At 43.9% G+C, this 24363-nt stretch overlaps 3 protein-coding genes across 13 annotated transcripts in view; 1 reads left to right on the forward strand and 2 right to left on the reverse strand.

Moving 5' to 3' along the window:
* PCNT (pericentrin) overlaps positions 1-7139 on the reverse strand; it is a 100137-nt gene extending 92998 nt beyond the window's left edge. For 6 of the 9 annotated variants that reach the window (XM_048952501.1, XM_048952500.1, XM_048952498.1 and 3 more), the window contains exon 1: positions 6998-7139. In XM_048952501.1, coding sequence (XP_048808458.1) covers positions 6998-7042 — 45 coding nt within the window. In that variant the 5' untranslated portion in view covers positions 7043-7139. The remainder of the gene's footprint in view (positions 1-6997) is intronic. The other 3 variants (XM_048952505.1, XM_048952503.1, XM_048952502.1) reach the window with 1 other exon arrangement.
* Positions 1731-6631, reverse strand: LOC125696616 (uncharacterized). The gene is made up of 2 exons (XM_048952524.1): positions 3320-6631; positions 1731-3214 (listed from the first exon to the last, which is right to left on the reverse strand). Exons 1-2 carry the CDS (start codon positions 3780-3782, stop codon positions 2745-2747), a joined length of 933 nt encoding a protein of 310 aa, XP_048808481.1. The 5' UTR covers positions 3783-6631; the 3' UTR covers positions 1731-2744.
* Positions 7140-12256: 5117 nt separating the features above from the next.
* On the forward strand, positions 12257-23368 carry C8H21orf58 (chromosome 8 C21orf58 homolog). Of its 3 annotated transcripts, XM_048952525.1 has the most exons (9): positions 12257-12314; positions 13147-13218; positions 14635-14692; positions 15184-15251; positions 15934-16077; positions 16150-16264; positions 17602-17741; positions 20485-20681; positions 21596-23368. In XM_048952525.1, exons 1-9 carry the CDS (start codon positions 12273-12275, stop codon positions 21609-21611), a joined length of 852 nt encoding a protein of 283 aa, XP_048808482.1. In that variant the 5' UTR covers positions 12257-12272; the 3' UTR covers positions 21612-23368. The 3 variants fall into 3 exon arrangements, with proteins under 3 accessions (XP_048808482.1, XP_048808483.1, XP_048808484.1); XM_048952526.1 differs by lacking the exons at positions 12257-12314; positions 13147-13218 and adding an exon at positions 13599-13914; XM_048952527.1 differs by lacking the exons at positions 12257-12314; positions 13147-13218 and adding an exon at positions 14190-14330.
* The last annotated feature ends 995 nt before the right edge of the window (positions 23369-24363 follow it).

The following is a 24363-nucleotide window of genomic DNA, read 5'->3' on the forward strand; positions in this document are numbered from 1 at the left end:
GGTGAAGGCAATTCACCTGTGCTGCCGGAAGGGGGGGAGCCTGGCTCCACCCCTCCTGGACCTATTTAAGAGCTGGCTACCAGAGGGGAAGGATCTCTTCTGGAGATTCCCTCTTTTGGTATCTTCTAGTGAGCTCAACCCAAGGGTAAGCTCTTCCACTTATTCTCTTTTGTGATCCTTGTTTGCTTTGCCTTACTCTGATTATATTGCGATTATAACATTTTGATATCTATTGATTATACACAATTATATTGTGATTATTACATCTTGGTTATACAGACGAACAGCAACCCCTGAAACCAGTTGTTAACTCCAACATTTACTGATAGCATTACATGTCAAAATAGCTATTGCACCAATTAAGCTGATAACATGGGCAACAAGGACAGAAGAGAACCTGCAAAATAATGGGAGAGTGGAGGAAGCTGATGAAGAAGATAAACAGGAGCAAAGCAATCAGAAAAGATAAGAAACAACAGGCAGAGAGGGTTCTCATCCTAGGCATCCATCAATGACTTCACAAAGTAAGAGCAAGAAAGATATTTGGGATCAAAATATCAAGATTTTCTATGACTGAAAATCTACACAAGTAGAAAATTTTTAAATACACATCTCAAAGATAAAAAAGCAAGAAACAACAACAGCAAGATCTACTTACTCTGTCATATTCACGTGCATTAAAAATTAGGAAAACAAAATAAGTATTGCTTATAAGTAGAAACTAACTGCTCCAAGATTCCAGAGAAATACTAGAAAGCATGTGGGGTCCAACACTGCAGATTTCTGGAAACCATTGGGTGGGAAAAAGTGTTCTTATGGCATTACCAGGTTTCTAAAGCCTTTAATTGGCTATATAAATTTAATACTCATTCCAATAGCACCATCACATACGCAGACAACAAGTAAGACAAAGTAGTGCATATGCACACGAAGAAAGTAGATGACAAGTGATCTATCCCTCACCAAAACAAGACCTCTTCATGCCCCTTTTGATGGGCCTGATTCTCAGTTTGCTTTCTAGCAGAAACAAAGCAGAGAAGGGTTTACTTTTAGCTAGAACTCTGTACACCATTGCCCTGGCAGCAGCAGCACATACAGCACACCAAGCAGCTCTTAGTGCAGAAGAACACTCTGCCTTTCCACACCTACTGGTGTACTGTCTGCACCTCACCAGTAGCAGACAAGTAACAACAGCAAGCCGGTGGCACTAGGGCAGGCCCCAAAAGCTGTCTGTCCCCACAGTGGCTCACCACAGGGCAGACTGTCACGGAGTTGACTAGATCAATCTATGTCCGTGACAGGGGCGAAAGGCCTCTGCCCTCCCCCCCACCCCAGTCCCACAAAAATGGGAAGGAAGGAAGGGAGGAAAAGAACAGCAGCAACAATCTATGGAGGAAAACTTATTTTACTATAATATTGGAATACAAGATAACACAATAGATACAATTTAATTGAAATTGAGATTACTAAATCAGACAAGATAAAAGAGAGAGTTCCCGGGACCGAGTCAAACCTGAAAAGCTTGGAACGGCTAGGAAAGCACCCTCTAGCACCCACTGCAAGGCAGCAAGAGAGCGCCCCCCCCACCCGGAAGGGCCAGATCCCGTGACTGCTGTAATGTACAGGGATAGGTACCTGGGATTGGGGCAGTGACACTTTAATGCCCCGTACACGACATGATGTTTTGATGTGGAATACTGAAACCAAAAAAAAAAAAAAACCCCAAAAAACAAAACAAAACAAAAAAAAAAACATAGAACCATGACATTCCACCCCTTATTCTACATCGTTACATCATGCTTAATATATACATACATATATACAAACAAAACAAAAAAAAAAATGATTAAAATGCATTACACACACATGGTTATATGCATATACATAGAATTAGTAACTGCACTCCCCCGGCATCAAGTTTCCTTGTGGTACACATTGAACATCCCCATTCTTCTGCATTACCCACCAAGTGGATCCTGGTCCCTGGGCAAAAACTGTACCAAGGAGAGGTTTGCCCTTTTCCAGAAGCTGGAAGAACCCAAACCGCCTTTCCTAACATGTTCTTTACATGTACAACGGGGACTTTATCTCCCTCTACGGTATGTAGGGAACTGGATTGATTAGGACCATCACGACTGATAGATCCTCTGGTATTGACTAACCAGGTGGCTTCTGCCAAATGCTTCTCCCAGTGCTTAAATGTTCCGCCACCCACTGCTTTTAGCATCGTTTTTAACAATCCATTGTATCATTCAATTTTACCAGAGGCTGGAGCATGATAGGGAATATGGTAAATCCACTCGATGCCATGATCTTTGGCCCAAGTATTTACAAGAGAATTTTTGAAATGAGTCCCATTATCTGACTCAATCCTTTCTGGGGTGCCATGTCGCCACAGGACTTATTTCTCGAGACCCAGTATGGTGTTTCGGGCGGTAGCATGGGGTACTGCATATGTTTCTAGCCACCCAGTGGTTTCCTCCACCATAGTAAGCACATAATGCTTACCATTGCGAGATCGTGGCAAGGTGATATAATTAACCTGCCATGCCTCCCCATATTTGTACTTTTGCCATCGCACTTCCCCCCACAGAGGTTTCATCCTCTTGGCTTGTGTGATGATGGCACATGTTTCAGTTATGAATAACCTGTGCAATGGCATCCATAGTTAAGTGCACCCCTCGGTCTCTAGCCCATTTGTATGTTGCGTCTCTCCCTTGATGACCTGAGGTCTCATGGGCCCATCAAGCTAAAAATAATTCACCTTTGTTCTGCCAGTCCAGGTCTATTTGAGCCACCTCAATTCTGGCAGCTCGGTCTACCTGATGGTTGTTTTGCTGTTCTTCAGTAGCCCGACTCTTGGGCACATGAGCATCTACATGGCGCACCTTCACAACCATATTCTTTGTTGGGGCAGCAACGTCTTTCCACAGTTCAGCAGCCCAAATAGGTTTACCCCTTCTTTGCCAGTTATTTTGCTCCCACTGCTGTAACCACCCCCATAATGCATTTGCTACCATCCATGAGTCAGTGTAGAGATAGAGCATTGGCCACCTCTCCCGCTCAGCGACATCCAAGGCCAGTTGGACAGCCTTTACCTCTGCAAATTGGCTTGATTCTCCTTTCCCTTCAGTGGCCTCTGCAACTTGTCGTGTGGGGCTCCACACAGCAGATTTCCATCTGTGATGCTTTCCCACAATACGACACGATCCATCTGTGAACAGGGCATATTTCTTTTCATCCTCTGGTAGTTCATTGTATGGTGGGGCCTCTTTAGCACGAGCTATTTCTTCTCCTGGTGGTGTTCCAAACTTTTTACCTTCAGGCCAGTCCATGATGACCTCTAGGATTCCTGGACGGCTGAGGTTCCCCATCCATGCTCGTTGTGTAATCAGTGCAATCCACTTGCTCCAAGTGGCATCAGTTGCATGATGGGTGGAGGGAACCTTTCCTTTAAACATCCAGTTCAGCACTGGCAGTCGAGGTGCCAGAAGGAGCTGTGTGTCAGTACCGACTACTTCAGAAGCAGCCCGAACCCCCTCATAAGCAGCTAAGATCTCCTTCTCAGTTGGAGTGTAGCCCTCTTCCGACCCCCTGTAGGCTCGACTCCAGAATCCCAGGGGTCGGCCTCGGGTCTCTCCTGAGGCTCTTTGCCACAAACTCCAAGTGGGACCGTTCTCTCCAGCAGCAGTATAGAGGATGTTCTTTATACCCTGTCCCACCCGTACTGGCCCTAGGGCCACAGCACGGACACAGCAAAAACAAAAAAAACATAGAACCATGACACAGATTTGCACCACAGCACCCTAAGTGAGCTGGCACCAAAACAAAAAGCCCAGAACAGAGTATTCAGGTCTTGTTACATTTCCCAATTACTGCTAACAGTACTCCGTTTATTAGAATGGAAATTTGAAGAACCTGACACAATCATTGTGTAGCATCTGCCAAATGATGTCAGCTTCCAACTAAAATAGAAGTTGGGATATTTGTTATAGTTTAGTGGTAGCTCCAAAGGCATTTCAGAGATAGAGTTTTTATTCTTATATGAAAATAAAAATTCAAGCACTGCTTTAAAGAGAAAAACACATACACAACCTCTTCCTAGGTCATTACTTAGCTAAAATCCATGGATGAGAGAGGCAACAAAATAAACAATTTGCATGTCTAGGTTCAAATAGAATCAGACACTTAGTTAGCATGACCACTCTCATAGCAACCAATCGCTTACAATACATGCCAGAAAAAGAACAAGGAAAAATGCTTCCTTCTGCTCTCTTACACAAGAGCTTCCAAAAACACAGGCTACCCAAAGGAAGTTCTGAGCCAAGTCACAGCCACATAGCCCACCTACATCCACATCCAACTGTGGGCTTAAGGATCTGAGGAGGATCACTGAGTACGACAAAAGGTCCATCTCCTCCAGCTGGGCCCATTAGTCAGAAGCTAGAACTCCCAAGTTCAAGCATGTAATTAAGACAAAAACACAGGGCAAGCACAAAGAAATGCAAAAGACTAGCTGAACATACCAAGAAATTTACAGCTCATATTTGCTTTCCTGTGCCAAACATAAAATCTTTGTGTTTAATAACCCCCACTAAGTATTACTTCCATTAAAAAGCCTTACTTCCATTTAAAGCCCTGGTGCTTTAAAAAAAGAAAAAGCCTTCTATTGCCCCCATTCTGCTAGATAAATAATGGAAGGCCATAATATTTTTGCAAGCAGAGGAAGCATTACACCCATTTCTGCCACTTCGCACAGTCTCCTCTCATATGGCACATTTCCATGCAGTGGCACTGAATGAGCTGCCAAGGATTTCTTTATTTGTTTTTAATGGTAAGATACAAGATATTAAACACCTTAGTTATTTAAAAATTTATGAAAAAAGAAGAACAAAACAAGTAGAAGATACAGCATTGCCTCCGCATGGAGAGCTTGAAACTTAACGCAAGTCTCTACTATTTTTTTTTTGCTCTCCCAGTGACAAACAACAGCCATACAACAGTGGGAACTAACTTGTTCAAGGCAAGTACACAACACTTTCCTGTTAACAGATACTGAATTTACAGAAGCGCTACAAAATAAACCTGACCAGAAGCCTTGCTGCAGTTAATCTAACTTCCTAATCCGAGGAAGAACAGGCATCCCACAAATCTCTCATTTTCAACATTAATGCAAGAAGCTATCATTTTATCTTTCTCTGACAGAGGGCTGTGCCCTAAAGCACTTACATGGACACAGAGTCACTGTGCAGGAGCACAGCACCTAGCTGAGACCTGTGAGACCAGGAAAAGCCTTGCTGCCTGCACAGCGCCAGCAGTGCTCCTACTGCCACCTGCACAGCCCTGGGAGGATGGTGCAGGCAAAAAGCCAGTGCAGGTAAAAGAGGTACACAGCCAAGCTCTGCTCCACCATAGGATGCAGAAAGCAGATTTCCTGGTAGGTGCCTTGCAGGAAGAGCTATGCCCCAGGTCTGGAGGAGGCCACAAGGATAGCGCTGGCAAAGAGGCTGCAGCCCCTGAGGGCATGTGAGCTGCGCAGCCCCTGCCAGCTCCTTCCAGCTACAGTCCCATTGCCATCCTGGCAGAGGGAGAGAAATACAGTATCAGAATACCCACACTGGAAGGGACCCATAAAAATCATCAAGTCCAACTCCTGGCTTCAAACAGGATCACCTAAAAACCAGACCATATGTCTGAGAGCACTGTCCAGACACTTGAATAACAACAGCAACGTTGGTGCCATGACCACCACCTTGAGGAAACTGTTTCAGTGCCCAACTACCCTATTAGTGAAGAACCTTTTCCACAGTGTCCAGCCCGACTCTATCCTCTTGCAGCTCAATGCCATTCCCTCAGATCCTATCACAGGCAGCAGAGAAGAGATCAGTGCCTGCCCCTTGTGAGGAAGCCATCAGCCGCAATGGGGTCTTCTCTCAGTTTTCCCTTCTCCAGGAAGAACAAACCATGAGACTTCTCATATATTTTCTTCTCTAGAACACTCACCATCTTTGTAGCTCTTCTTCAGAGGCTCTCTAATAGTTTTATGTCCTTTGAACTGTGGTGCCCAAAACTACATATGCTACTCAAGGTAAAGCCACACCAATGCAGGACAATCACTTCCCTTGATTGGCTAGCAGCAGCATCGTGGTTGATGCACCCCAGACTACGGTTGGCCTTGCAGGCAGCCTGGGCACACTACTGACTCACAGTCAACTTGCCATCGATCCAAATCTCTTTGAGTGAGCTTGTTGCCAAGGGCTAGCATGCCGCTGCCTCATTCAGCAGTAACTTCTGAAAGCGTACAGCAGTACCAACTCAAAGAACAGCTGAAATACCGAACAAGAAGCAGCACAGCACCACAAACCAGCTTCCTGAACAGCAGTCACCAAAACAAAGCGCAAATCACAGAACAGCCAGGATTGGAAGGGACCTCAAGGATCACGAATCTCCAACCCCCTGCCACACATAGGCCACCAACCTCCACATTTAATACCAGACCAGTCTGCCCAGGGCCCCATCCAACCTGGCCTTGAACACCTCCAGGGACATGGCATTGGTCACTCCCAGGGTTGGTGCACACCAAGCGCTGGCCACACAGGCGCACTCCACAGCAATGTAAGGAAGCGGCGATGGCGCACACAGCCCTCACCCACAACCCTCCCTCGCCCCCAGCAGCCCCGCAGGTCTCACCGGACAGCCGGCCTCCCCAGCTCCGCTCTGGCTGCAGCCCCGCCGGAGGGACGCAAGCACGGCGCCGGAGCGGCACAGCACACAACACACAGTTCCCGTTCCCGGGGTTCTCCCCTGTAAACGTATTTCGACAAACGGCAGAAACGCGAGAGGGAAAAAGCAAACAACAAACACAACGCAAACAAACACGGACCCGCAGGGCAGGGAGGAGAACGCCCGCTCTCCGCAAGGCTGCTCCCCGCGGCCTCCAGCCGCCCCGCAGCGCTGAGGCCCACAGCCCGCAGAACAGCGAGGCGCCGCACCTCACCTTAGCTCTGCCAGCCTCCAACTTGCGCGCCCGCGCCTCCTCCATCTCCTACGAGCCGCAGAACCCCACCGCTCCGCACGTCACACGGCGGCAGGCGCACAAGTTTCGGTCATGGCCGCCCCGCGGCTTTCGGCCCGCCCGCTCCCACTCAACCGGCCAATCGCGAAGCGGCAGCTGAGGGCACTGACCAACCAGATAGAAGAGGTGGGCCGGCCCGCCGGGGAAGGAAGGAAGCTGTACGGGAATTGGCGAGAATCGACGTGCCCGGGGAGCCCGCCGGCCAATGCCGAGAGAAACCGTTATTCTCGCCCCGCCCGCTCCCTCTAAGTGACTCCTGGGATTGACGGCGCCGAGCTGCGGCGCGCCCTCCATTCCGACCCGTTCCCGCTCCCTCCCCCGCCAATGCCCGCCCCACTTCAGCGGCCACCAATGAGAGGCGCCGCCTGCCGCGGCGCGCGGTCAGTTTCAAACGGAAGGCCCCGCCGTGGCAGGCGGGAACGAGCGCTGCGCCCGAACCAATGGGGACAGGGGGCGGCGGCGCCCGGGAAAGCAGCCCGCCACTCAGCGGCCGCCGTGCTTCGGGTGCGTGGGCCGTGCATCTCGGCCGTGCTGCGGTGCGGTGTCGCTGCTCCACACTGCTCAGCTTGGTTGCGGTAGCTGGAGGGAACTTGCTAACGAGGGAGGAATACGGTGCTCTATTCTTTTAACGCTGAAGCTAATTAACTTCGTAGTCATCAGCCAAACCGGTGGTCTCTCCATCTGTTCAACTCGCTGGATCAGAACTAAAGGGCAACGTGAGAAAACACGTGTTTTAAACACATTTCCCACCCTAACTCAGTTCAGAGGTAATCTGTTGTTAAAAAAGTGGCTTTTCCTTTCCAAGAAGCCTGGAAATGAAAATGCGTGTGGAAAGAATCACAGAAGATAGCGTTCCCAGAATCAAAGAATGCTCTGTGTCAGAAAGAATCCTAGTCCCAACCTTCTGCCATGACTGCTTGTCTCCATCATGCTCTATCTTGTTTACAAGCTCCCCTCAATTACTGCAAGATCTCAATAGGTCTCCCCAGGACCTTCTCCAAGCTGAACAAACACAGCTCCCTCAACCTTTCTTCATAGGAGAAGTGCTCCAACCCTCTTACAATCTCTGTGGCCCTCTGGACCCACTCCAACAGCTCTGCTTCCTTCTTATTCTGGGGTCCCGAGCCTGGATGCAGTACTGCAGGTAAGGGATAAAGCATTCTGTAGCAATCTCTTCAGTCTGACATGTTATTTCTACGTAAATATGTCACCATAAAACAAAAAGAAATAGAAAGAAATAGGAGAAGAAAAAAAAAAAAAAAGAAAAAAAAAAAAAAAAAAGAAAGAAAAAGTAGACCAGTGAACTATACAGGGATATTGGACAAGAAAGTGAGATAAGCTCCTGGGACAGTGCCTGGCCACCTCCTGCCCTATTAACCCTTGGCTGTTTTCCCCCAGGAGCATTTCAAGATGCTGTGACTACATAGCCAAGAAGCTAAGTTCCTTCCCAGTCACTGCTAGAAAAAGTGAGAGCCTGAGCTATGAAATTTCTCCGTTTAAGAGCTTGAGTTGTTGACACATTTCAAGAAGAAAAAGGAAATTGGAAAGCTTGGAACAAATAATCTTCTTAAAAGAGAATACGTCATGGCGTTTATCCTGGTAGTTGTATCAAACTGGATGTGTCGCTTGAATAGATTTACTTTAAAATAAATTACTGCTTTTACTTATCATTGATAAAACCTGATTAAAATAACTAATAATAACTGCATAACTCATGTTTGTTTTAGTTGAAAGCTTTTTGGTTTATTTGTATTTATTTATTCGAGTAACTAACTTGTGCTGTATTTCCTTATATTCCTGTATGTTATAATTTCAGGATTTTTAGTGCTAGTCTAACTAAATTGCCCCCAGAACAGCAATGTTTGAGAAAGCCCCTCTTGGTTAGGATGTCAGCTGTTCAGTAGTCTGTCATCACCAGATTCAGAGCACAGAATTCATGTTTTGTGCTGCTGGAGCAGCTTTGCCACATGCATTTTCTGCTGGGGCCTCTCCTACCTGAGAACTGTAAAAATTGTAGAGGTTGTTTACAACTTACCTCAGTTAGCAGTAGGACTAACAATGCTGTGTAAAGGTCTGTCAGTCATGATATCTTACTCAGAACACCAGGAGCAACCTATCTGCAAATGAATGGGCAGTATTTACAGAGACTAGTGGTTTGTCATTGTCTTATAAAAAGAGTTAATCATAAGAATAATTTGTTTCAAACTGGATTCACTGTTTTTGAAAATAATAGTAAAAATAAACATTGCACGTTGTTATATGACAATGGCGTTGAATAACTCTAACTGTAAAACATTTTTACCCATATATTTAGCGTACAATGAAGAAAGTTGTTGGGTTTTTTTTTTTTTTTTTTTTGTTTGTTTGTTTGTTTTACAATATTTACAAACAAAAAGCATCCTCCTAGTCTGTTGAAAATGGTCTCTAACAGAGGAACAACGACAGCATTAGCTCATCCATGCAGGATAAGTCATTGTAGCACTCTGTAATCATGTAAATGTCCTATAAATTCACTGAGAGATACAGCCAGCCTTCGGTTCTGCTTTTGGTGTCAGCAAGTATGCTGGTCCCCACGACACAGGAGTCAGGAATTAAGTTAAATGTCTTCAAGATTTCTTGTCTTCCACTGCACGCTCCAAAGTGCAGCATGAGAGCTCTTGGCTGTTGAACTGCAGCATTACAATTGGCAGCAGGAGACAACTGATTGGAAGGAAATTACATGTACTTGCCCACTAGTGAATTTCTCTTCATGTGTTTGTTTTTTGTTTTTTGTTTTTTTTTCTTTCCCCTTCTTTCAACCCTCTTAATAAACAAATAACTTCTAAGACTGAAATTATAAAAAGTCTAACCTGTGGAACCAGAGCACAGGAGTTTATTGTCTCCGATATTTCCAGGTATGTCTGTTTGGTTCCTTCTCTAGTGTGTTTTAGAAAATAGTAATTAAAATCAAGGCATAAAGTATCAAAATCAATAAAAGACATCATAGAAGTGTAGTCCTGGTTTGAAGCTCACCATCTAATCCATTCCCGTATCTGGAGAGGGATCTGATCCACCTGCAGTGTTCATCACAACTGCTTTTGTAAATTGTTCATAAACATATTCTGTGAAAGCCCATTCTGTGAAAGCCCTTTCTTAGCAGCTCCATCACTTGTCATATTGTATAATTAAGAATTTTTTTGCTTGTTTTCAACAGGTTTTCATTTTCCTCATTAAGCCAAGTGTTTCTTGCTTAGTCTTTTCAGGCAGTAAAAAAAATTGACTCTGTTCTTAATATTCTTTCATTTACATCGCTCACTGGCTCCATCTCATCATTTAATTAGTAAATTAAACAATGCCCATTCTTCAAAGTCTTTCTCAGATCTTGTATTCTGTAAATCTACCATTGCTACCATTTTTTCCCCTGGAGTTCTTTTCCCTCTGATGCTGCTGTGCCTAAAATTAGACAAAGTGACCTCAAACTATGACTTCAGCACTGCTAAACAGAGCAGAATAATTACCTCCTGTGAGATGCACATAATACTCCTGTTAATATTTTTCAGAATTAAATTTGTCTAGTTTTGCTTTTTTTTGATCTTCTTTTCTGATCCCTAGTTCACAATGCACAGTAACTACAGAAACACCTTTTGTACAAGATCCTTTTGTGTGTGGCTGGCAGGCTGCTGGCAAGTCATCAGCAGGTTGAAGGTGTCCCTGTAGTAGAGATCCCACTGTGACCAGAGCATCCGTAAGTTCTGGAAAGCATTTTTTAGCAGACATTAAATTTTCTCTGGGACACTGTCACATTGAGCAAAGGTTTCTCTTTCTGTCCTCTAACAGTCATCTCTGTTACTTAACACTCTCACTAAATTTTTAATTAAATACTTCAACAGGGCTGTTTTTGTCAGCCTTTCTTGTTACCCTCTATTGCTATTGCAATGAAACTTAACTTCTAGGGGATACTTAAAGAAACAATTGGTGGTAAACATCTGCTCAAAATTCCTCAGTGATTAGAAAAGTTACTGTAAAGCCCCATCTGGGCAGGAAGCAACAGTTACTACAGCATCAGTAATGACTAATAGCAGGCTTGTTGCTATTGTGCTTGTCTGCAGACACCAACTCAGCTCTTACTTTGCAACATCACCGCCTGAATACTGCAGCCAACTCTGGTCACTGAGTTACAGAAGAAATCATGAAATAGGAAAGTACAAAGAGAACTCACTAGGAAAAACATGAGGCATACAAACAGACAGACAAACTAAATCTGATGGAAAGTGTAGCTGTTGAATAACCTTCTATGAGTGGCTGATAGTGGAGTTCAAGAGATAGATATAAGAATCCTCCTTGTGGGCACTACTGCTATGCCCTCCCAGCCTCATTCTCTTGACTTGTGAAATCAAAGAAGAAGGAAAATTTGCCATTTGAGGAAGAAGGGAATAGATTCTCTAGCTTAGAGAAGTGACATCTGAGCAGGCACGTGATGATTCAGGAATATAAGCTTCAAGCTGTAAGCATAAAGTGCATGGAGAACGGTAATAAACTATGTTGTATAACAAAAAAATTTGGAAATTTAGATTTAAAACAATCTAAATGCAAACCTTTTTTTTGTTTCTTTCTTTGCCTAGGTAAACTTCTATGCTTAAAACCTTTATTTGCATAACAAGGCCCATGCTAAAGTTAAGTTACCTAGGCAACTCCTTATCAAAGATTGTTGCAGATGCCAAGAGGATAAAAGGATCAAAAACATGAATTAAAGTACAAAAAACATGCTCAGATTTTTTTTCATAAGCCACAGACTGCTGGCACATGAGAGTTTTCTGTTCTGCCTCATTGCTCTTAGCTGCACAAGTGAACCAAAGCAAGCTGATCCCCACATCTAGCAAGGTGCAGCTATATTTGAAACCTCCACATCACAGTTGCTATAATCTCACCAGTGTCTATCTGCCTGTGTACTTTTAAGGACAGATTGTACACACGTGCTGTGTGGGTCACAGCTGGAGGAGGTGATCTCTGCTGCTCCCACATAGCCAAGTAGAATTGTCTGTCTGCCCCTCCAGCTGCCTGCAGGGGCTCAGCTGTGGCTTTGCCATGGCCTTTGAATAAGGATGGGGTTGTAACTTTGCTTTCCTAGAAGCAGAGAAGAGAATCTGTAATTTGGTTTCTTTCCCATGCCTTAGCATTGGTTTTATTGCTGTTGGTGATAAATGTTGCTTCGCTTTTCATGCTGGAAGGAGAAGGCACCCCAGAGACTGCTCAGGAGATGGTAATCCAGAGGATGTCGCAACACAACCACTTTGCTGTTTTACTCACCCTATGATCAGTTCCAGCTATTCTCATTAACTCTTTTTTAAAATTTTTAGATTACTATCTGATCATGAAAATCTAGATGAAGGACCATGTCAAAGTGAAAGGACCTTAATAGTCCAGTAGGTATTGTTAAGATGTATCAATCAGTCAGATCATAATCTGACCTTTGGCATTGGGTTACGTTAAATATATATGTATCCAAAGGTTTTGTCTTTTTTTCCCCCCATCTCCTAGTGTGCTGGGCATTTGCTTCACAGAGGGTAAACAAGTACCTGCACCTGGAGATTAAATTGTTTATGCTGTGGATTGGCATTACAAACTTAGCAACCAAAGTGCAGGAACTAATCTGAAAGGTATGCAGAAGACCACACTAACACAGAGGCTTAGAGACACTGCCAGTGAGAGGCTAGCAACCATTACTATAGCAAACCATTAGCAAATACTCAAGCTGACCGACTGTTATGTGGCCATCACAACCTGCAGCACAAAAACACATTGAGAGAAATAGCAACAAGATCTGTGTCTTTGTTATGGTGGCATACATCTATATGAATTTTTACCTGACAGTGAAATTGAAACATTTATTTTCTTCTCTCATTTCTCACAGTCTTGGATTTTGAGTTTTATTGTTGGTGGTTTGTTTTGTTTCATTTATTATTTGTTTGGTTTTTATTTTGCTAATAAAATTCTTCTATGAAGATTTAGAGTGGAGTGGAAGAAAGGAGCACTGAGAACTTACCTGCATTTGCTTAGCTATTTAATATGCTCATGCCTGCCTGCTCTTTCAGAAGACTACTACAATGACAGATCCTTCAGTGGTGGATCGTGTGGCCCAGCTAAAATTCAAACTCCTAGAAAAGGTAAGTTAATAATTCTACAGTGGTCACCTTTGCTCTGCTTTTTTTACTACAGGCATTTAAGTATAAACACTGTGTCGTAATCTATTTTTACTGTGAAACAAAAAGGACCTGCAGCCGAGAACCTTGTTCATCATGCAAGCTGAGGCAGAGCAAGTTGCATTTGTAGAAATGATTGTTTAATATACAATTAAAATTTAAAATACGGCTTTCCAAAATGGAGTAGTTTGTCTTAGATGTGGCAGTAATTTGAGGACAAAGCTTTCACTAGTAGGGAAGTAGGTAGAACTCAGGAGCCAAAAGTGTGCTTGTGCTAAGGAAAAGCTCTTCAGTTCATAGATCAGGTGGGCACAAAGTCCATTTGGTCCCTAAAGATCAGAAAGTTGAATATAACAGCATGACTGTTTGGGAAAGAGACTGGCCCAAGCAGGGCAGAGCCAGAGAGGGTGGCTGGGTTCAACCAAATGTCCAGGTCCATCAAGCAAGCTTATAGCACCAAGGAAGGTCCAAAGCCAAGATGGAAGGCATCTGCAAGTTGGAATCAGAGTTCCTGAAACCCATGGCCAGTCATAAGCCTGGCACTGCATGAACTGGAGACCAGTATTTATTTGGTATAGCTTAGACAGGATCTGAATACCTAGAGCTGAGATTATAAGGACACTCCAGCACGCGGGCAGAAGATGTGAATGGATGTTCCAGGTGAGGCTGGTTTAAGACTCCTAGTGCACTGAATACCCAGAACTCTGGAATCAAGCTCTCCATATGTTTTAGCTCTCTACCCTACAAAGTAAGTGATGCATAAGTCTCCTGATTCACTGTGCTATCAGTTCCCATATCTGAGATGGCCAGACCAGCTGGAAGCATGATTACTCTTTTGCTGAGAGTAAATTTATAGTGAGACTGTAGCAGAAATGCTACATCATGGCTTGAAACAGTAATCAAGCACCTGGTTGCAAGGTAGGGCCAGCCCAGGGTAGCTCAGGTGCATGCAATATGCCTGAGTGGCCAGAAGGGGAAGAGCCAGGAGCCACCCATTCCCACACCTCATTAAAGGGTTGGCAGTGGAGGTGAGGGTATCTCTCTAGATATCTCCGTATACCTGAGGTCTTCTGGAGGTAAGCAGCTTTTTTTCTACCTTATTTCTCTGTCTACTGCTGTTACGTTTGAGTAAATCTTCACTTTCTGTAGCCTGGAATTTTGTTGCTTTGCTGTTATTGTTGCGTTTACCATTGTGTTTCGTGAGACTGTTTGTAGTTCTGTGGGGTTTTTTACTTCTTATGGGCCTTGCTAGCTGTGACTTAGTAGAACTGTCCCTTATTTCCACTTGTGATTTATTTTCTCTATCCCAATTCCACTTGAATTGTTGTGAGCTTTTCTGCCTAACTCACAGTTGGTTTTCTGTGTTTTTTTTTCTATTAGAAATTAGAAAACGAACAGAAGAACCTAGAGAAGATGGAGTCACCTCTTCCTACAGCAAGTAAGAGAGAAGCGTTTGTTCTGGTTACGGTCTTGAAATGGAAAGGGCTTAGGGATGCTTTCAGTCATGAGTTCCTTGATAGATCACACTGGGTGATTCTATATTCTCTCTAAAAGCTAATACAGGCCTCTGGCTCTGAGTGCTTTAAGGCCAGGAGTCTCAGTAGTTGGAATTTACTCTGTCTCAGCTTCTGTGATAGGGACACTTTCTGGTGGATGAGAAGAATGATCCACAGTGAAATCAGTGCTGTCTTTGCTTGGCCCAGGCATCTAAATCTGTATGTAGCCCTGGGGATCGGAAGTTGCAAATGTAAGTTTCAGTGAAGTATGAACAACAGTGATGATCTGTATATGAATCTCAGTCCTAACCAAGATGGTACATTTTAGAGGAATCTCCTAAAATATCTTCCAGAATTAATCTCATAATGTAAGTGTTACAGTAATCTTATCCTTGCAATCCTTTAAGAATATAATGTTTTTTTCCTCCTTTAGGCAACAGACGTGAGGATATGCTTCAAAGTGCCTTGAAGAAAAGGAAAAATCTCCTGCAGGAGCTTAAGGTAAAAGCAGTACTTGTCAAGCGTGACTGTGTAAAGTGTCTGGTTTAACATAATGAGCAGAAGAGTAGAATTTGAAGGGTGGAATCTCATGCTATTTTAAGCAAGCACTGAGAATTTTCTGTGAGAAGTGTGGTTTTCACTAGAGAGATGAGGAGAGGCTGGTGGGAAGCTGAACAGGACTTCCTCTACGTCAGCGCATGAAGCCTGCACCCACGTCAGTCACCTAGTGCATTGATTCTATTTGTTGTAAGCTGCTATATCATAAACTCTCTGGATTCCAAAATGCAATCAAAGGACTTTTTAACGTTGCCAAAATAGGAACAACTATTACTTAAAATCATATATAGAGAGAGGATCAAGTATTAATGAAACATTTTACTAGACTTCCAGCAATTTGTTCTTCACTTTTTTCTACTCTCACTTGTACTGAAAACTGTATACCCTCAAGATATGCAGGAAGAAACACTTTGTTTTCACTTGTTACAGCTCTGACATCCCTTCATGCAGCATTCACTTGTGGTTTGCCTGTTACGCAGCAGTTTCTGCAGGTGTGTTGTAGGTAGAAAAGCTGTACTCTGCTGCAGGCTCCCAAAGGTTTGGCCTATTTAATCTGATGAATGCAATAACACTGCCAGCCTTTCTGTGACCAGACTTTCTTCAAAGAAACTACCTGATTTTGCAGGAGCAGCACCTTCTGGAGGAGCTGTCACAGCCTTCTGCACCAGCTGGGGGACAGTATAGGAACTACAGTGCTGGTCTCCCGCGCGTCTACCAGATACCTTTTCCAGCATCTCGAGCTGAAACACCAAGGATTATCCAACAGGCGGTAAGGATCGTCACTCCTAGGAAACACTGGACAAAATCTGCACTGACTTCTCCATTTTCTTTTCTTATCCAGATGCCTCCTCAGCCTGCCACGATCATCCAGCAGCTCCCACAGCCACCCCCACTGATAGCACAGATCCCCACTGCCCAGCCCTTTGCACATCCTCGCTCTGGAAGCATTAAAGAAGGTACCATTCACTAGGACTAGCTGTCAGGTCCTGCTACCAGGAATACCCAGAAAAGGTACCAGTTGATACTCAGAAAAGGTGCCGCTGCAAAGGGAAGAGGTCAGGGGACCTTTTCCAAGCATTCAAGTCAGTGATGTGCTCTGTCACTACCAGACTGTGGGAATTGCACTCTGCAAAAATAGAGATCAGTTCTCAGAAGTTTTTGGACAAACTCTTCTTGCTAAAACAAAAGAAATGGTACGATAAATTTGGCAAAGCAAAGTTGAGCTGTCAGAAAACCTGAGGGAATTAAAAGCTGCTCAATCCAAGGCATTGAGTGTACCAAGGTGAAACTCATGTAAATGGATGATTCTAAAATTCACAAATAGGCTTTTAAAATCCATTTTTTATTCTTTTTGTCCCACCTTAATCTGCTGTTCAATTTCCTTAGAGCAGTGTAGTGCTGAGTTTGGGGGGAAAAAAAGCAGAACAACTGACAGTGTTTCAAGTGTAGTGCAGTGCCAAGAACGAGAGGTTTTTTTTCTAAACATAGATGCTATTGTGAAATGATACCTGAACAAAAACTTGGGTTGACTTCCCTGGCTCATCCCTCGGTCAAAGGCTTTCTTCTATCACAAAGAAACATCCAGTTACTGAAGTGCTATGTTTCTCAACTACTTCTTAGCTTAAATGGCTGGATTTATTCATAGTAGTTTATTTTTGTAAATGAACTAGTCCAAACACATGCATGACTTTTCTGAAGTCGATACATTTAAAATATCTTCGGTATGATTAAAAAGAGTTCCTTTGCTTTTCTTCCTCTCCTGCCCCCTACTTAAAATACAATGGATGTGTACTGTGCAACTAATTAAGATCCAGCGTTATGTTGAGAGTCCACTGCATGTGCATCACATCCACTTAAGGTGGCACTGCAATATTGTGTAAAGCTGAGGAAGCCTCCAACGTGGGCAACAATGATCTTGAACCAAAGCTGTGGAGAGTGCCACATGGCTCCAGTCCATGCTGGAACAAGTGAGAGTTTCAGTGCACAGCTGTTTTCCAGCCTGCCAGTGACTGCATCTACAGGGATGGGCTTGCAGTGGAACTAAAGGAGATACTCCTCAACAGCAGCTTGCTTGTGAGGGGTGGGGGAATGGGAGATCTGGTGTGGATGGTCCTATTCACAGACATTAATTTTGCACCATCTGGGCACGTAACGCTAATGTTGCCATATGTTGTTTTCAGTTACTGCGTCTCAGCTGCATTCATGAGTTTGCACCTTAGAGAGCAGTTCCCACTGAGATACCCCTGTTGCTAATAAAGCTCTTGCTTTCTTCCTTTGAATGACTTCTTCCCAGATATGGTGGAGATGATGCTGATGCAGAATGCACAGATGCATCAGATCATCATGCAGAACATGATGCTGAAGTCTCTCCCATCGATGGCGTTTGCACAGCCAGCCAGACCCAGCTACCCACTGCTTCAGCACACACAGCAGGTAGTGTTACTGTGTCCAAAGGGCATCTTTGCTCATGTGGGGCAATAGTTATCCTGGAGTATGTGAGGACTGGAAAAAAAAAAAATTCTGCTGCCAGTGGTTTCCTGCAGGTTTCACATAGGTCCTTACATGTTGCTAAGCAGAACTGCAACAGAAAATGTTTCCCACACCAGTGCAAAGTGGATTCAGTCTGGCTCTGGAATGCATGTACTAACAGACATAGAAGAGGCCTACACTGAGCATCTGCTGCTGCACTTGGGAGCCTACCTCCTGCTGACTATTGCTGAAACATCTGGTACAGCTATCTGTAATGGTGTCCCCAGGTGTCTTCAAAACCCCAGCAATTCACCTCTAGTCAGCACGTAGCTGTATGGCTCAATTTCTGCCTGCTCACCGCGGGCAACAGGGGAATACTTGCTACAAATCCTGTAACTAGTGAAATTGGACCTGGTTGTTCAAAACCAGCTGGAGCTGAAGCTCAAATTTTTGTGGTCATACTTGATTGGCTCTAGCTATTGTCTCACTGTAAATTGGGCATGCCTAACCTGCAGTCTGGGCATGCATTCATTGCTCAGCAACAAGTGAACCATCGTTAAGCTGCTGACACAGCAGTGATAGAAACCAGGGAGAGCAGTGCTATGCAGTGTTGACTCAAGTGATGGCAAATAATTTTATGCATTTTGATACATTGGCTAAACCCAGGGCTTGGAACAGTGAAGAGTGTGCAGCTATGCTTTGCATTTTGATAAAGGAATTAGAGAACAGGCTTTAAAAGAATTGAAGAAAAGGATTCATCTATTTACGTTTGCAACTCCGTTTTCAGTCAATATGAGTACATTACCTAGAAATTGTTGGAAGGGAAGTGTAGAGCTGCAATCAAATATTCGACTGAAAAATCTCATTGTGTCTTCTTACCAAACTTTCATAATCCCTATCTTACCAGAGAGAAATATCCTTTGCTTCACAATCACAATTTGTTCATGTCATGACGTGACATGATGTGCACGATTATTGTCAAGGATGGAGTACAGGAAGTGTAATAGTTCATAAAAAATCTCAGATGAGCACCTTGAGGCCTCACTAAGAATTGCAGTAATTTCCATCAAACCAGAGTGATGCATTAGTTTCACAAAAACAAGGCCAAATATCCCACTAGTTCTGCTTTTGTTGCTCTCTTTTTAAAAAAAAAAAAAAAAAAAAAGATAGTTTAATTTTTAATATTTTTCTTAAAATATTTTGTTGCTTATATATTAACAATATTGGATGTATTACAAAAGCTACTCTGGAAGCAGTGCCTCCTGTTTTATGATGTTGGCCTATGATGTCAGAGGTGAATGTTGGCAGTATGGGAGAAGAGACTCAGCCTTCCGCCAGTATCCTGTCACTGTTGTTACCATGTGACAGATAGCAGCAAAGTGGCACTCTGACAGAATGGTGTCTGTCATGGAAGTACATCTGACATTGAATTCCTCCATGTGCAAAAAATGGCACCCATTGACATTCATCAACGCTTGAAGGTTTATGGAAACCAAACACCGGATGTGAGCACAGTGAGGTGGTGGGTAGTATGCTTCAGCAGTGGCAATAGTGGGTCACCTGCTGGTACAGATTTCTATGAGCGCAGCACGCAGATTCTTCTTCATCGCTGGAGAAAATGAATAGCTAATGATGGTGACCATGTTGAAGAAGTGTTTTATAGCTGAGAATTTGTCCTATCAAAGAGTGTTATTGTGCTCTTTGTGTCTGTTGTAATTTCTGTGGAAATAAATAGGAGGCATTACTTTTAGAGCAACGTATATGTGGCCCAAGGCAATTCCTGTTTGCTCAATGCAGCACAGACAAGCCAAAAGGTTGGATGCCCATGCTGTCAATCGATGACTAGCAAAGTCAAGAAGGACAGGTTTTATAGATATTTGTATTGAAATCCTCCTAGGGTTTTTTCCAAAACAAACCAAGTACTTATCAAACAATAGGTAATTTTGAACATATCCTTAGCTGCACAGTTTCTACATTATTTTTATCAGGATGCTGTCTAGCTCCTTAGTCATCTTAAATGCTTTGGAAAAATGTATTTCTACTCTCTACTCTGAAGCATTTACTATCAAAGCAGCAAGGATTGTTCGTCTTTAAGGACTGGGGATATCTCTTGTCTTGAAAAATCTTCCCTTATACTTTTTCACCCTCTCCGTTTTCAAGCTGACCGTGACTTTTCCAGATGTTGTAAGAGAGATTTCTATTCTTTTTCTTGGAAAACCAAGGTAGTGAGATAGTAAGAAATCAACTCCCACACTTCTGCAGTAGTTGCCCAATTCGTTCACACCTTTCTTACCTGCCATATGCAAGGGCAATAAATAGCTTAAAAGCCCCTGTGGCCCACATTAAACTGTGGGGTGAAATACAATCTTCCATAATCCATCCCTGTGACCTGTGCAACTGGGAGCTGACAGGTTTTGCACCTGTTGAGACCAAATGTCTGCCTGAGATGGAAAGCCTTTGGCAGCAGCTGCTTGCTCTCCTGCTTCAGGGTACTGACATCCTGGGGGCCAGCATCATCACAGCCAGCATGCAAGTGATAGATTTGCTATGGAAATGGAAGGCAGCTTTGGGACTTCCTCAGAAGCATCAGAACTGTGCTGAGCATCACCTCAGATGAAAGGGAGGCAGCAGAGAGACAGAGCATGTCCCTGTAGTCTCCAGCATCCTTCCTAGGGCCACCAAAACCCCTTTGCTTATCTCCATCAAGGACCTGCAGCTCACCGCTCCTGTGGCTGTGAAAGCAGATCGTCCCTGGCTGTCTGCAGTGCATCACCACCACCACTACTCTCCCCCGGGGCTGGCCCTCCGTGCCATGCCTGCTGGGCTCCCAGTGCCAGGTGAGGGACTGCCGCCTGCATCCTCAGCCCAGCGTTGGACCAGCAGCGTGCTCCCAGCTATGCAGATGTAAGTTGTTGGATTGCTGTGGCAACTGTTCAGCCTACTGAGTAGGGGCTGCCTACTCTTTGTATTCAGGCTGACATTCCTCATGGGATTTGTATTCTTACAACACTGCTGAGATCCTCAAGTGGAGGTGAGTAGATTGCTCCTCCTAAGACTCACTTGCCTGAGCCTTTCCTGCACCTGGAATCTTGTCCTGAGCTATTTTCTAGTGCAAGTAAATGACACCACGGCCTGGTGCTTGAATGAGCACATGAGCAGACCCACTGCTCAGTGACCCACAGCCTACTAATGCCAAGGTGTTGTGGCTTAACTGGATCTGAGCAAAGAGCACAGTGTTCTTGCAATCTACGTCATGAGGAGACAGCAAAAAAGGCATGGAAGCAGCAGTATTAGGAAGTTCTCACATGCTGAAGCTGGGACTTTCTTCAAAGGCACTGTGTAGAGCATGACTGGGTGGCTGGGGACTTTGGGACAAGGAATCACTGCTATTATGTCTGTGCTCCATCTTTTCCAAAGGCTTAGTGAGCAGAAGGAAAGGATAGAAACACATCTTCTGGCATGGGGAACCTACTGCCATGAGTATCTGTATGGCCCTCTTTAGCATGGGATTTGGACTCCTGAAAAGATTCTTTACTGAATGGAATTGCAGGGGCTATACATTTCTACCCCTTCCTCTTTTACATGCTTTTGTAACCTCTGCTGATAATGAGCTCTTGGCTCCTTCCAGTATCAGTGCAATGAGCTGTTGCTTAGCTGTTTGCAGAAATCAGTAAAATCATCTTGTCACAGCTTTTAAGCTGCCTTTTCCCTCTTCATCATGAATTATAAGATCCTACACATCTTTATTGTTTTTATGCAGCTGTGACAAGCGTGTGTGTTGGCTATTACCAAACACAAGGTCATTTTTCTTATTGCAGGTGGCCCACCTACTGACAGCATGTGTTCCTCTGAAGGTGGACAATTGCATCACTGAGTTCAACCTGCTTTTGAGCTGTTCCTAAATAATCTGATGGTCTGTGCATCTGCAAATCATCCATACAGTAAATGAGCATAGAAAGACTGGAGATCGACAGAATAAATGTACCACAGGCCTGTAGTCTGCTCACCCCTTTCTACCAGTGCAGCTGCTTCCTCTCATATGCCAAACCCAGAGCAACAGCAGCACCTCTCTTTTGCCTCTTTCGAAAGAACCAAGACATCTTGTCCCAAAGAGCCTCACAGTGGCCCTGGGACGTGAAATAAATATAACACTAGTATTGTCTAAACTATTGCAAATGAGTATGGCTCACCTTCAGGACTGAGTCCTTTCATGTGTACTTTGGAGAAATGCTCCTTTGCAGCCCTCATGGGGGCTAATGCAGACTAACCCAGACTTCATGAATGGAGCTCAGTTGCCAAAGCTTATCAACCAAAGTGTTCCTCCTGTATTGGGCTTGCATGGCAAGGTTTTGGTAGCAGGAGGGCTGTAGAGTTATCTTTGAGAAGAGCCCAAGAGCATGTCATTTTTTGGTAAAGGGCAGCACTCTGCCCTAATTGCTTTACATGGGCTGACAGGGATTGTAGTATTTGAATAAATAATTTTCAGTAGGGAAAAGAAGAAATAAAGTAGCTCCTGCAGTCATCGCATCTGATCATCTCAGTGGAACATCACTACCCTAATATCTGCAATGTTCTGCCCCAGGAAGTCTCTCTCAGTCTCTTCTGAGCCTCACATTCGTGATGCTACCCAAGTTTTTCTTTTCAAAGAGCTGTTGGAGGGTGGCTTCAGCAGCCTGAACTTGTGTATATTTCTGTATTTCTCAATCTTTCTCTTGCATTACCAGGGTTTCACCTTGGGGGAAAAAAATGGAAAATAATTTAAAAAAAGATTCCCAAGGTCATTCCTTGAATATTGGCATGTTTTTGCTTGTTTGTTTGTTTGTTTTCCTAAGGAACATAAATCATGCTTTTTCCTTTTTTATTTTTCCTATTAATTTGCAGTTGCTAAGCATTAAAACCCATGCCATCCTATTCTTTCGATTTTGTTTTAGAACTCAGGAGACCCAAGTTGTAACTAAGTGATGAGCAACATCTTTCCATCAGCAGCCTCATTATGTTTAATAGAGAAAGAAAAACCATGAATTAGTAGCACCTTCTCAATGTCTTCCCACGTTCACCTGCTTTTAAACTGGGGTTTTCTACTGTAGGAATGAGGAGGTTGATAACCCCAAATGCTGCCATGGTTGATGAAATATTCTTCCAAACTAAAAAGAACATATTTTTATATATAAATTTTTTCCTCAATGCAGTCTTAAGCAAGTCTGAGAAAGATATTTGGAATTATTTGTCTACCCAGGACAAAGCATATTGCACTGGGCATATATAATTCCTGACAGGTGAGGTTTAGTCCCATTTGCCAAGAATTGTTTTCAGTAAGTAAGCAGACAAGTGTGACAGAAAGGAGCTGATCAGTACCATCTTGGAAGAAAAACTTTCAACCTGTATCAGTGCTCAGAGTCTCCACTACACTTGGGGCTCTTAGTGAGAGGTCAGTCCAGCTGTGGACATTCCTGAAAAATATATTTTTGGCAACATTTCCCAAGTCCCTCATTTTCTGTCCTCCATGAATTTACTGGGGGTAAATTACCCCATCATCATTAACGAAGATGTTACAGAGGACCAGATCGAGTATTCACCCCCTAGCGTAGTCCACTCACTACTGGCCTCTCCCCACAGGAAGAATCAAAGTTGCAAACCATTGCTAAGGCTGCTTGTGCAGCCCTGGTCTAGCTGCCTAAAAGGGCAGTTTTACAAGACCAACTTTAGCAACATGACTGTACACTGTGTTATCCTCAGGAGTCCAAGAGTTAACTGGTATATCTTTAAGGGTTGTTACTAAAATGGCAAGCCACAGTAGTGGAGCAATCTGGAAAGCTTACGGGACAAGTGTTCTAAGAGCAATATTTCCATATAACTGTCACTGCTGGAAGTTAATGATGTCTGCGCTCTGAAAACAATTAACAAATAATTTTACTGCTGTTTACTATGCAAAACTTACTTCACATTCTACCCTCTCCCCCCTGTTGTGACCATTTGCTGCATGAAGGCCCTGTGAGATGAAAAAAGGACTTAAAAACAGAGAACGGTGATTTAAACTTGGCACTGGGAGAGCTCTGAAGCATGCAGGAGTGATAGTGTGTTGAAACAGGTCATCTACAGGGTTGTACGAGGTACACTGCATGGGAGCTGGAGGTCAAGCAGACACAGGGCTGAGGGAGAGCTGATCCTGCCTTCGGCAGGCTTTTTAGGTCCCTCTTATCAGGTGGGTATGTGTTAGTCAATTAGCTTGCATGGGTCAAATAACTGTAGCATACATCAGAAAAATCCTACAGAGCATCTTCTGTGGCAGCAAGTTTACATGCAGTGCCAGTGGACTTTAATACCCCTGATGAGCCCCACCTGCGCCCCTCCCAGTGCTGGAGTTTGAGGGTGGGCAGCAATCCCTTTAAAGGGCCTGTGACTCTTTCATGATATTGACTCTATAATACAGAATCATGGCATGGCTTGGGTTGAAAGAGACTTCGGAGATCATCTATTTCCAATGCCCTTGCCATGGGCTGGCATTGGAACTAGAAAACTGTACGCAGTACTGCAGAAGGTACCTTATGAGGGCAGAGTAGAGATGGACAATCACTTCCCTTACCCT

This window comes from Lagopus muta, chromosome 8 (assembly GCF_023343835.1).
Source record: "Lagopus muta isolate bLagMut1 chromosome 8, bLagMut1 primary, whole genome shotgun sequence".
NCBI classification, from domain to species: domain Eukaryota; kingdom Metazoa; phylum Chordata; class Aves; order Galliformes; family Phasianidae; genus Lagopus; species Lagopus muta.

What these genes read in the sequence shown, in the direction of transcription:
- LOC125696616 (XM_048952524.1), bottom strand. Translation starts at nt 3,782, where the DNA reads ATGGTTCTATGTTTTTTTTGTTTTTGCTGTGTCCGTGCTGTGGCCCTA. An exon ending in CATCATGGACTGGCCTGAAG is followed by an intron (nt 3,215 to 3,319) that starts GTAAAAAGTTTG and finishes CCCTGTTCACAG; the next exon opens with ATGGATCGTGTCGTATTGTG.
- C8H21orf58 (XM_048952525.1), top strand. Translation starts at nt 12,273, where the DNA reads ATGCTGGAAGGAGAAGGCACCCCAGAGACTGCTCAGGAGATG. An exon ending in ATCTCCTGCAGGAGCTTAAG is followed by an intron (nt 15,252 to 15,933) that starts GTAAAAGCAGTA and finishes CTGATTTTGCAG; the next exon opens with GAGCAGCACCTTCTGGAGGA. An exon ending in TGCTTCAGCACACACAGCAG is followed by an intron (nt 17,742 to 20,484) that starts GTAGTGTTACTG and finishes ATCTCCATCAAG; the next exon opens with GACCTGCAGCTCACCGCTCC.